Here is a 12657-nt window from a genome sequence, read left to right as displayed (position 1 = left end):
TTAACGCCCAAGTCTCCGGCCAGGCGGCTCTGGCCGGGGATGCTCGGGAACCTAGGAGATCCAAGCTGCGACTCCGCCCACAGACGCCGTCTTCAGAGACGGGCACGCCCTCCCTGCTCCTCAACCAATCAGGAGAGAGGAGGCGGGCCCGGGCCAGCCGCGGGCAGGGCGCGCAGTGAGGGGGGCGTGTCTGGGGCGGGGCCCAGCTGGTCTTAGAAGGTGGCGATTTTCCCGGGCCCGTGGCTCCTACGCACAAGTGGAGGCCCAGCCGGCTGGGGCCTCGGGCTCCGGCGTCCAGAAATGGCAGCTGGCGGCAGGATGGAGGACGTGAGTTCATGGAAGTGGCGGGCGGACAGCCCCGGAGTCCCCTCTTCCCGTGCGGAGGCGCACAGGGCGGAGACCGCGGGAGGACAGCCACCTTGGGCGGCGCCGCCTGTGCAGGGCCGGCCGAGCCCCGGGCTGCGGGGAGGTGCGGGCCGCAGGGGCTTCAGCGGCGTGGCGGCTCCGGGCGGTGTTTCCTGGGTGGAGGCGGGGCTCTGGCGGCGGGCGCGCGGCCGGGGTCCCTGGTTGGCGCTTAGCCCCGTGCGGCGCGCGTCCGGAGTCCCGGAACTGGGCCCTGCACGTGACGCGCGCTGGGCCTGCTGGCCAGTTCAGGGGCCGAGCCGGGGTGAGACGCCACCAGCGAGCCATATCCTCTCCTGGCGTTTCCCTGGCTTTGGCTGGAGTCTCTACTTGGGTTGAGGACCTGGAGGGACTGCGACGTTTGGCCCGGACGCTGGCGTCCTGCGAGCAGATCCATGGCTCGCTGTCATCTTCCAGAAACCCACATTAGAGAAAAACAGTGTCAGGTGCTGCTTTGAATCCAGGCTTGTTAGGAATGAAAAGGTTATTAACTCTTAGGTAGATCTGGGCCCGGCGCGGGGGCTGACGCCGGTAATCCCCGTACTCTGGGAGGCCGAGGCGGGTGGGTCGCCTGAGTTTCACGGATTCGAGCCAGTCTGAGCCAGAGCGAGACCCCCGTCTCTAAAAATAACCGAACGCCGGCAGCGCCTGTGGCTCAAAGGAGTAAGGCGCTGGCCCCATATGCCAGAGGTGGCGGGTTCAAACCCAGCCCCGGCCGAAAACAGCAAAAAAATGAATAAATAAATAAAAATAATAATAAATAAAATAACCGGGCGCCTGTAGTCCGCATACTCGGAAGGCTGAAAGCCGGAGAGTTTTAGGTACTGTGAGCTGTGACCCCAGGGCACTCTACCAAGGGCTACAAAGTGAGACTCTGTCTCAAAAAAAAAAAAAAAAAAAGGGTAGATCAAAGATCAAAATCAGGTTACTTTAAAAGTATCGGTGGCTCAGTTTACATTGTGTATTGTACAGAATGATAACATAATTGCAGAAATCTTAAGTATATTAAGACTTTTCGGACAAACATGTACGTGGTATTTGTGTCCAGAATTAACTGGCTTTTGCATTGGCATGTAATAATATTTTTGCCCTTGAGAAATGCAGAATTGACAATTACAATAAAACACTAGGTTAGTAAATTAATAGGAATGTTGCTATGATCCTATCATTGGATTAAGAGCATCAGGAAAAGCCAAAGATACATGAAACACAGTTCCAGCACTAGGGGAGTTCAGCTTCTTGTGCAAATAGTGGCCATGGTTAAATATGAAACACAGTTCCAACACTAGGAGAGCTCATCTTCTTGTGTAAATAGTGGCCGTGGTTAAATATGAAGCACAGTTCCAGTACTAGCGGAGCTCAGCTTCTTGTGAAAATAGTGGCCGTGGTTAAATATGAAACAGTTCCAGCACTAGGAGAGCTCAGCTTCTTGTGTAAATAGTGGCCGTAGTTAAATATGAAGCACAGTTCCAGCACTAGGAGAGCTCAGCTTCTTGTGTAAATAGTGGCCGTGGTTAAATATGAAACACAGTTCCAGCACTAGCAGAGCTCAGCTTCTTGTGTAAATAGTGGCCGTGGTTAAATATGAAACACAGTTCCAGCACTAGGAGAGCTCAGCTTCTTGTGTAAGTAGTGGCCGTGGTTAAATATGAAACACAGTTCCAACACTAGGAGGGCTCAGCTTCTTGTGTAAATAGTGGCCCTGGTTAAATATGAAACACAATTCCAGCACTAGGAGAGCTTAGCTTCTTGTGCAAATAGTGGCCGTGGTTAAATATGAAACACAGTTCCAGCACTAGGAGAGCTCAGCTTCTTGTGCAAATAGTGGCCATGGTTAAATTATCTTGGTGAAATGAAGAGCAAACAATTTTGAAAACGATTAAAATTTTCTATTTTTTTATTTGATAAAATGGAAAAGTAAACTAAGATCGAGAAGTAGAATTGAGACTAATGTACATTGAAAGTAAAATCCATCATTTGTGAATTTTAAAGGTGAGCTTGTGGGAAAACAAATGATAGAAATTGAGGGATTTAGAAAAACATGTGTAGGGCAGCGCCTGTGGCTCAGTCGGTAAGGCGCCGGCCCCATATGCCAAGGGTGGCGGGTTCAAACCCAGTCCCGACCAAACTGCAACAAAAAAATAGCTGGGCGTTGTGGCGGGCGCCTGTAGTCCCAGCTGCTCGGGAGGCTGAGGCAAGAGAATCGCGTAAGCCCAAGAGTTAGAGGTTGCTGTGAGCCATGTGACGCCACGGCACTCTACCTGAGGGCAGTACAGTGAGACTCTGTCTCTACAAAAAAGAAAAAAGAAAAACGTGTAATAAGTGCTTATTGGATCATGCTAGGGTTCTTGGGTGTGTAGTTTTTAGCTTTAGGATCAGTACAACTCTAGAAATCTGTTTTCATCAAATTCTGGAGATTACTCTTTTACCAACAATTCCGTATCTAAATTACTTTAGGTCTGTGTAAGTTGCCTGCTTGTGGTATTAGGTACTGATATGATTTCTAGCATTCACTAAAAAGCTAAAAATTATGGACCATGTCGTATGCCCAGACACATTAAGTGAATTAAAAGTCAAAGACTGGGCCGGGCACAGTGGCTTACACCTGTAATCCCAGCCCTCTGGGAGTCCAAGGTCGTGGATGGCCTGAGCTCTGAAGTTCGAGACGATACTGAGTAAGAGTGAGACCTCATCTCTACTAAAAATAGAAAAAAAAAAAAAATAGCTGAGCTTCCTGGGGGATGCCTATAGTCCCAGCTACTCGAGAGACTGAGGTAAGAGGATGGCTTGAGCCTGAGAATTTGTGGTTGCTATGAGCTGTGATGATAGAGCACTCTACAGAGGGTGACAAAATACGAAAAAAAAGAAAAGAAAAAGAGGCACATGAAAGTGATAGTGGGAGGGAAAAAGAAATAGATTATTGTCTTATAGGCAAGATTTTAGTGCTAGCCTTGTTTAAATTTGCCAGATACTAAGTGTTCAAGTAGTTGGGTAGTCTTTAATTCATTCAGCACACATTGAGCACCTGCTAAGTATCAGGTGTTAAAATTACAAAGAAAACAATATAGTAGAGTCTCTGGCTTGTTCAGCACACCTCATTCTGACAACTGCAACACTATGTGCTTAGTAGTGCAAGTTATGATAGAGACGTATGAGATTTCAATAGGGATTTCTGTTTCCAGCCAAGACAAAACCAAAAAACTAGATATAACGTGTGATACAGGCTCGGTGCCTGTAGCTCAAGCAGCTAAGGCACCAGCCACATGCGCCAGAGCTGGCGGGTTCAAGTCCAGCCCGGGCCTGCCAGACAATGACAATTACAACCAAGAAATGGGTGGGTGTGATGGCGGGTACCTATAGTCCCAGCTGCTTGTGAGGCTAAGGCAAGAGAATCGCTTAAGCCCAGGAGTTGGAGGTTGCACTGAGCTATGATGCCATGGTACTCTACCCAGGGTGACAGCTTCAGGCTCTATCTCAAAAAAAAAAAAAAAAAAAAGTGTAATACAACATTTTTCAAGATCCTATACATCAGGCAGTGAAGGACAGTGATCTCAGAGATGAGAAACAAATGTTGTGAGCCCTGTCATTACCCCAACTTGCTGCCTTGATAGAGTTTACAGGCTGTGGTGGGGAAGGGAACCCAGGCAGAGTACAGTGGGCTCTGGCGCTGAGTGTCTGGGACACCAAAGCAAGTTGAGTTGACAGGACAGAGTACACAGAGAAATGAGAGTTACAAGGAGGGAGAACCCTGAAAAGATCTGTAGAGGGTCCCCATAGTATTCAGCAGAGTCCTGATCGGAGTCTAAGGAAACTGCTGTGGCCTTGAAAAAAAAAAAAACACCTAAAAGCATTAGATAGAATAGTCCCTCTATGCAGGACCAGGAATAGTACATATTCAACCCGCTAACCAGACTGGAAACCTCATACTTCATGGGGTATCCATGTAGAGCACTCAGAAAGGTGTCCCTACAATAGAGGGGGAATAGACAGCCCTAGACTAAACACAGCTGTGCCCCCACCTAATCTCGTAAAGCTAAGACCTAAAAGATCACTATTTCTGAGTAATGTAACTGCATTCCACAACAAAACTAAAGAATATCGGAATACAGGAACATCCAACACCAAAAGAGATACATTTTCTTTTTTTTTTTTTTTTGTAGAGACAGAGTTTCACTTTATCGCCCTCAGTAGAGTGCCATGGCCTCACACAGCTCATAGCAACCTCCAACTCCTGGGCCTAGGCGATTCTCCTGCCTCAGCCTCCCGAGTAGCTGGGACTACAGCGCCTGCCACAACGCCCGGCTATTTTTTTGTTGCAGTTTGGCCGGGGCGGGGTTTGAACCTGCCACCCTCGGTATATGGGGCCGGCACCCTGCTCACTGAGCCACAGGCGCCGCCCATTTTCTAATGTCTGTCATTTAGTCAAAAGCTACCTGGTATGTAGATTAACAAAAGAAAAAAAAGTAAAAAAGAAATCTGTGGCTTGGCGCCTGCAGCACAGTGGTTAGGGCACCAAGCACATACACCGAGGCTGGCAGGTTCAAACCCGGCCCGGGCCAGCTGAACAGCAATGACAACTGCAACAACAATAACAAAAATAGCTGGGTGGGCGTTGTGGCGGGCGCTTGTAGTCCCAGCTACTTGAGAGGCTGAGGCAAGAGAATCGCTTAAGCCCAAGAGTTAGAGGTTGCTATGAGTGATGATGCCACAGCACTCTACCCAGGGCGACAAAATGAGACCCTGTCTCAAAAAAAAAAAAAGAAAAAGAAAAAGAAATCCACTAAAACAAAAATTAAAAAAACAAATGACAAAAATGAAAATGAAAACAAAAACAAAATTACGAGGCATTCAGAGAGGCAGGAACATGTGCCTATAATGAGTCATTTGAAAGCGATCCAGAAATGACTTATGCTAGAAACAGCGAACAAGGACATTGAAAATCACCATAACTGTTTTCTGTGTGTTCAAAGATTGGAGACAATGGAAGATACGAAGTAGACCCAACTCAAACTCCTAGAGACAAAACCTGTGATGTCAGATGACCATTGCAGGGAGACAGTGGCAGAGCAGGGAAAAGGGGTCAGATAGCAGGCAGTGGACCCTCCACAGCGGACACTGCCCACACTGGCCGGCTCCGTAAGGTGGCCTGATTTTCACAGACTGGACATGCACCACACGTACATGTCCGCACAGCAGGCCTGGTTCCTTGCAACACCATCTCTGTGTGTTGACCTGTCACAGCCCCTGGGGTGGCTGGCTCACAGAGGCTACTGTGTGGCCTTGCGGAGACAAGCATTTACACAGGCGGGGAAGAATGAACACTGGCGGTGTGGGGACTGGGAGGGCTTCGTAAGTGGTGGGGATAATGGGCAGTCAGCAAAGAGGGGGACACGATGGGAGCATGTCCTAAAATGCGGCCCGGGAAGAGACTGAAGCAGTTGAGCAGGTAGATGGTGAGACTAAGAATTCTAACTTTGTCCTGAGGAAAATGGGGAGGAATCCAAGGTTTTTGAGGAAAGAAATACTAATGTTTATCTTAGACTAACTCTGGCAGCAGTGGTGGGGAGGAGGGAGTTGCCAAGGCCTGGAGACTAAAAGGTCTAGTAAAAACCCATGGTAGGGGCGGCGACTGTGGCTCAGTCAGTGGGGCGCCGGCCCCATATACCAAGGGTTCAAACCCGGCCCCGGCCAAACTGCAACCAAAAAAAAAAAAATAGCTGGGCGTTGTGGCGGGCGCCTGTAGTCCCAGCTACTCGGGAGGCTGAGGCAAGAGAATCCCTTAAGCCCAGGAGTTGGAGGTTGCTGTGAGCTGTGTGATGCCACGGCACTCTACCGAGGGCTATAAAGTGAGACTCTGTCTCTACAAAAAAAAAAAAACAAAACCCATGGTAGATGCTGAAGGTCTGCACTACGTGAGGATGGAGAGGAAAGACAGGTTGAGGGGTTAGAATGGTAGAGATTGTGTGGTTAGAGTCTTTATTCGTTTGAGCTGTGTCAACAGAAGAGTTAGGCTGGGTCATTTACAAATGGAAATTTATTGCTGATAAGTTTTGGAAGCTGGCAAGTCCAAGTTCAAGGCAGCAGGGCCCTGGTGAGGGTTGCTTTCTGCGTCCAAGATGGCACCTTCTCATATGAGGGCACTAATTTCCATTTGTGAGGGGAAGCCTTCAGGGCTTAATTACTTCCCAAAGAGGAGTGGTAGACTTTGGGTGGGACTAACCTTTAGCCCACAATAAGGAGGCAGTAAGAAACAAGAGTTAAAAAGAGAAAATAGCAGCTAACCCTTACTCATTGCTTACTCTGTCAGTCAGTGCTCTGAGTGGTATATGTGTGGTTACTCATTTAATATCCCCAACAAAGTGATGAACCAGGTGCTATTATTGGTCTCTATTTTATTTTTTTAAATTTAAATTTGATTTTATTTTAAGACAGAGTCTCACTCTATTGCCCTAGGTCAGCCTCAATCCCAGCAGTGAGGTCAGCCTCAATCCCAGCAGCCTCAAACACCAGAGCTCACGTGATCCTCCTGCCTCAGCCTCTTGAGTAGCTGGGACTATAGATGTCCACTGCAATGTCCAGCTAATTTTTTTATTTTTAGTAGAGACAGGGTCTTGTTCTTGCTTGGGCTGGTCTTGGATTCCTGAGCTCAAGGGATCCTCCTGCTTCAGCCTCTCAAAGTGCTGGGAATTACAGGTGTGAGCCACTGCTCCCAACCTAGTTCCCTTTTTAGATGAGGAAACTGAGGCACAAAGAGGGGAAGTAACTTGCACTCGATTGGTAAGCACCAGAACTTGTGTCTGAACGCAGGCAGCTTGCTTCGGCATACCCTTAACTCTCACTGCCTGTCACTGCCTCTGGTCAGAGTTGGTTCCCCCTCACTGTCCTGGTCTTTCTTGATTAGCCTACGTCTTTGATGATGCAGGGATAGGTTTGCAGTGATGATGGATGGAACATTCATCCCTCAGCTGTTCGCTGAGTGATAGCCATGAGACTGTGTTGGGTGCAGGGATTACGAAGACAAATAAGAGTTGGTGGCCCCAGTGAGGTCTAGCAGGAAAGTGGTAAGTAAGGAGACCATCACAGGGCGGTGTGGGAGAAGAGGTGAGCACAGAATGCTTTGGAAGACACAGCCGGCTGGCATGATCCAGATTGGGGGTGTCCAGGAAGGTTGCCTAGGAATCCCCATCTGGGCACAGAGGGATGCACAGACAGCAGCTAAGGGAGAAGCATCTGTGAAGGCTGGACATCTGCCAACAAGCAGGAGCCAGCGTCAGAGAGGTCTTGGGAGGGCAGAGAGGTCTTGGGGTGGGCAGAGAGGTCTTGGGGTGGGCAGAGAGGTCTTGGGGAGGGCAGAGAGGTCTTGGGGAGGACAGAGAGGTCTTGGGGTGGGCAGAGAGGTCTTGGGAGGGCAGAGAGGTCTTGGGGAGGGCAGAGAGGTCTTGGGGAGGACAGAGAGGTCTTGGGGAGGACAGAGAGGTCTTGGGGAGGGCAGAGAGGTCTTGGGGAGGGCAGAGAGGTCTTGGGGAGGGCAGAGAGGTCTTAGGGAGGACAGAGTCTTGGGAGGGCAGAGAGGTCTTGGGGAGGCAGGAATGATTGGAATTGCACCACAGGTAGTCAGAGCAGAACAGACAGGGAGTGTCCGCAGCACTGAATGCCTGAGCTGGGAAATTGAGGAGTCCTCCCTACATGGGGCCATGCCCTCTAACCATCCCTTAACAGCATTTCCCCCATTCTCTACCTCCTTCAAAGTAAAGAGCCCTTCTCCTGGTGGTCCAGTGGTTAGTTAAGATTTGGCTTTCTCACTGCCAGGCCCAGATTGGTTTTCTAGTCATTTGAATAGAAGAAAACAAAACTTAAAATCAAAAGAAGTCAGGGCATAGTGGCTCAGGCCTGTAATCCTAGCACTCTGGGAGGCTAAGATGGATGGATCTCCTGAGCTCTAAAAATAGAAAAACTAGCCAGGCATCATGGTGGGCACCTATAGTCCCAGCTACTCAGGAAGCTAAGGCAGGAGGATCACTTGAGCCCAAGAGTTTGAGGTTGCTGTGAGCTGTGACACCATGTCACTTTACCCAGGGTGACAGAGTGAGACTGTCTTCAAAAAAGAGCACTTATTCTCTGTATCAAAGTCCTGTTCTCAGGTTCTCTCTCTCTCTTTTTTTCCTCATTATTTTATTTTTGTATTTTGAGGCAGAGTCTCACGCTTGTCCAGGCTAGAGTGCCATGGCGTTGTCATGCAACCACACCCTGCTAGTTTTTTCTATTTTTAGTAGAGATGGAGTCTCACTCTGACTTAGGCTGGTCTCAAACTCCTGAGCTCAAGCATTTACCTGCCTCAGCCTCCTAGAGTGCTGGGATTACAGGCGTGAGCCACCACTCCTGGCCTCAGGCTTCCCTTTATCCATGAAAGCTTCATTTCCATCTCATGGTGCAGTTAGCTGACCTAAACAATTGTATTGTTTGTGCTTTTCATTTGCTCTCCCATCATGCTGTCCGCACAGTCCACGTCCTGTGTTCTGCAGTGTGTTTTTATAGTGCTGTTTAGTCCTTTGGATCTTTATTCCCGACCTCCCCAGTGAACGTGCAATCTCCTGTGTCCCCTTTACCTTGGGCACAGTGCCTTGTGTGTGATCGTGTTCTGGAAGGCTCTGAGACTGAGATTGCTGTGGTTCGTTTGTATGCAGCAGAGACCAGAGGGAACTGCTGGTGTCAAGAGAATACCTTTAAGCAAGACTGACTGCAGCGTGAAGTTGCAGTCCACACACATGGAGCATCAGGTGTCTGCAAACTGAAGTCTCCTGGAGAGTCTGTCAGGGTGACCTGTCTCCATTAGTACACTAAAATATTTCTGTCTTAACTTTAAGTGTATTTTAAAAGTACTCTTAATAAAGCCTCCATCATTTTCTTCAAAATATTGTGGAATGCCAGAGACAGGTTAAGAATTGCAACCCTGGGGGAGGGGGCTGGGGCAGAAAGAAAATGTGGAGATAGGTTCGGGGCCTGTAGCTCAAGTGGCTAGGGCACCAGCCACATACACTGGAGCTGGCAGGTTTGAATCCAGCCTGGGCCACCAAATAACATTGACAACTATAACCAAAAAATAGCCAGGCCTTGTGACGGGCACCTGTAGTCCCAGCTACTCAGGAGGCTTAGGCAAGAAAATGCTTAAGCCCAAGAGAGTTGGAGGTTGCTATGAGCTGTGACACCACGGCACACTACCCAGGGTGACAGCTTGAGACTCTGTCAAAAAAGAAAGAAACAAAGAAAGAAAATGGGGAGATAGAGAGGTTAGAGGCTGCAAAGTGGCAGTCATGTGGGATGAAGAAGTCTCGAGATCTTATGTGCACTAAGAGGATGGGTAATGATTTGTTCCGTGTATGGGATTCATGCTAAATGACTTAGCTGCTCTTGCCACAAACACACAAAAAATGGGTAACTATGTGAGATGATGAATATATTAATTCCTTTTGTCATAGGAATATTTTTAACCATCCACATGCATATATACAATAAACTTTATTTAAAAAGAATTGAACTGTAATTAGCTTGACAATATAAATAATGTTAAAGAACATTTTACCTTGGGCACCTGGTGGTCTAGGGGTTAGGATAAAAAAAAATCAATATGGGCGGCACTTGTGGCTCAGTCGGTAAGGCGCCGGCCCCATATACCGAAGGTGGCGGGTTCAAACCCGGCCCCTGCCAAACTGCAACCAAAAAATAGCCGGGCGTTGTAGCGGGTGCCCGTAGTCCCAGCTACTCGGGAGGCTGAGGCAAGAGAATCTCTTAAGCCCAGGAGTTGGAGGTTGCTGTGAGCTGAGTGAGTCCACAGCACTCTACCAAGAGCCATAAAGAGAGACTCTGTCTCTACAAAAAAAAAAAAAAAAAAAAAAAAAAATCAATATCTAAGTTTTGGCAGTGGCACACACCTGTAATCCCAGCACTCTGGGAGGCTGAGGCGGGAGGATCACCTGAGCTCAGGAGTTCCAGACCAGGCTGAGCAAGAGTGAGACCCTGTCTCTACTAAAAATAGAAAAATTAGCTGGGAGTAGTGGCAGGTGCCCGTAGTCCCAGCTACTTGGGAGGCTGAGGCAGGAGGATCACTTGATTTGAGGCATTTGAGGTTGCCGTGAGCTAGGCTGACACCACTGCCGGTCAGCTGGTGAGGAGGTAGAGTGCAACAGAGTAAAACTCTGTCTCAAAAAGAATAATCTGAGTTTTGAGGGCTTGAAGAAAATGGTTTGCTTAAAGCTCATTATGTATTACTTTGTGAGATGTATTATAGAAATAATTGAATCAAAATTTCTTCTACCCATTTTAAAACTTATTTTCACAAAGTTGTATATACTAGTTATTTACAGAGTTTTTTTTTTTAATTTTGGCTTTAAGTAGGGAGTGCGTTCTCTTGCATCTAACTGATGTAATGGTTTTTAAAGCTTTGTAGATGTGTTTTGGAAGTACAATCCAGAACATGTTGATTTTTGTCTTGCTTCCGTTTTTCTGCCCCACCAGGGCTCCTTGGAGGTCACCCAGAGTGTTGAAGATGACCCTCTTCTGGATGCCCAGCTTCTCCCACATTACTCACTGCATGCTCACTTCAGACCCAGGTTCCGTCCTCTCCCTACAGTCCTCATCGTCAATCTTCTGCTCTTCATACATGTGAGTGTCTGGGAGGAGGGCTCTATCCAGAGGTGATGTTTGTAAAACTTGGGCTGTTACTGTTAACACTTATAGTGTACATAATTTTTACTCCCATCTTTCTTTCAGAGAATTTACTGTGGACGTGATTTGCAGGTGTGTAGGACATTTTGATAATAACAGTGTTCCTTGTCAGATCAAGGGACTGTGAACTACCTGCTATTCAGAGGACCCTTAGCAAGTCCTACCCACAGAGAGGACTGCTGTCTGTCTGTTAGCAATGAAACTGGGTGGGTGTGTACAGTGCGTGGGTATAGAAGAGCCTTCATGATTACCTTGTCCCCTGGAAAAGAACTGGGTTTATAACATTGTATTCAGAATGTTCTTATTTGCGTTTTTTTTTTTTTTTTTTTTTTTTTTGTAGAGACAGAGTTTCACTTTATGGCCCTCAGTAGAGTGCCATGGCATCATACAGCTCACAGCAACCTCCAACTCCTGGGCTTAAGCGATTCTCTTGCCTCAGCCTCCTGAGTAGCTGGGACTACAGGCGCCCACCACAACGCCCAGCTATTTTTTGGTTGCAGTTCAGCCGGCGCTGGGTTTGAACCCGCCACCCTCGGTATATGGGGCCGGCGCCTTACCAACTGAGCCACAGGTGCCGCCCTTATTTGCGGTTTTTAAAAGGGAGTTTTATACTCCTGCATAGAACAACTTTCCAGAAGTATTCACAGACCCTGTTAACTGTTGGCCTCTATGGTGGGGTCAGAAGGCCTTGGTAGATGTGACGCTAATATATTTCACTATTTACTTTTTGTACTATTCAGTTTTTTCTTTTAACCAAATGCATGTATTGCTTTTTTCAGTTACTAAAAAAAAAAGATTTAGGTAAGTCTACATATGTTGACATGGGAACCTATCCATTCACCTACTGCCAGGAAATCACGCTAAGCTGAGAGATCAGGGTGCAGCGGAACAGCACCGGCAGTGTCAGTATCGCAGCTGCAAATGCCTGAGGTTTGCAGCAGCACCGTGGGAAAGGGTTATAGTAGGCCTTGGTGGAGGTGGCCCAGCTCCAAGTCTGTGAACTCATTTCCTCCATTCTGATTATTGTGATTGGAAGTGCTAGGGGTTATAGTTCTTTGCAGCAAATGTGAAAAATCAAAGGAAGGGCAAGTTCTCGTCATTCCTTGGGTGTTTATGAGGACAGTGGATGGGGTTGACTGAGTCTCATAGCGGCTCTTCCAGCCTCCTTAAAGCAACGCCATTTTAGGCACCTTGCCTCCATTTGGAGACCAGGTATTTGGAAGGTCCCCCTGCTCCATTTCTGGTAAGACCCCATCGCACCCCACTCCCAGGAGAAACCGCTCCAATTGTCAGCCGGATGGCAGGTAAACTGCTCCCAACTGATGGCCCAATCAGCTTTAAGCACCTCCATAGATAGTATAGGCAACCAATCTGGCAGCTGCATCCTGCCTCCTCCTCCTCCCTTACCCTATAAAAACCCTGTGCTCCGTGAGCACAGGCCTCTCAGTCCCAGCTGTGTCTCGGATGCCGACAGCCCAGGCTCGAGCTTGAATAAAGGCCCTCATGTTGTTGCATCGGATCCTGGCTCTCTCG

General features: G+C 48.0%; 1 protein-coding gene across 2 annotated transcripts in view; it reads left to right on the top strand.

Moving 5' to 3' along the window:
• Nucleotides 1–202: 202 nt before the first annotated feature.
• The window catches only part of TMEM192 (transmembrane protein 192), a 50634-nt gene continuing 38179 nt past the window's right edge, over nucleotides 203–12657 (top strand). For both annotated transcript variants that reach the window (XM_053593199.1, XM_053593198.1), the window contains exons 1-2: nucleotides 203–327; nucleotides 10915–11061. In XM_053593199.1, the coding sequence (XP_053449174.1) occupies nucleotides 301–327; nucleotides 10915–11061 (174 nt within the window). In that variant the 5' untranslated portion in view covers nucleotides 203–300. The remainder of the gene's footprint in view (nucleotides 328–10914; nucleotides 11062–12657) is intronic.

Source organism: Nycticebus coucang, chromosome 6 (genome assembly GCF_027406575.1).
Source record: "Nycticebus coucang isolate mNycCou1 chromosome 6, mNycCou1.pri, whole genome shotgun sequence".
NCBI lineage: Eukaryota > Metazoa > Chordata > Mammalia > Primates > Lorisidae > Nycticebus > Nycticebus coucang.
Note: the sequence above shows the minus strand (reverse complement) of the source record. Positions and strands in the feature narration are given on the sequence as shown.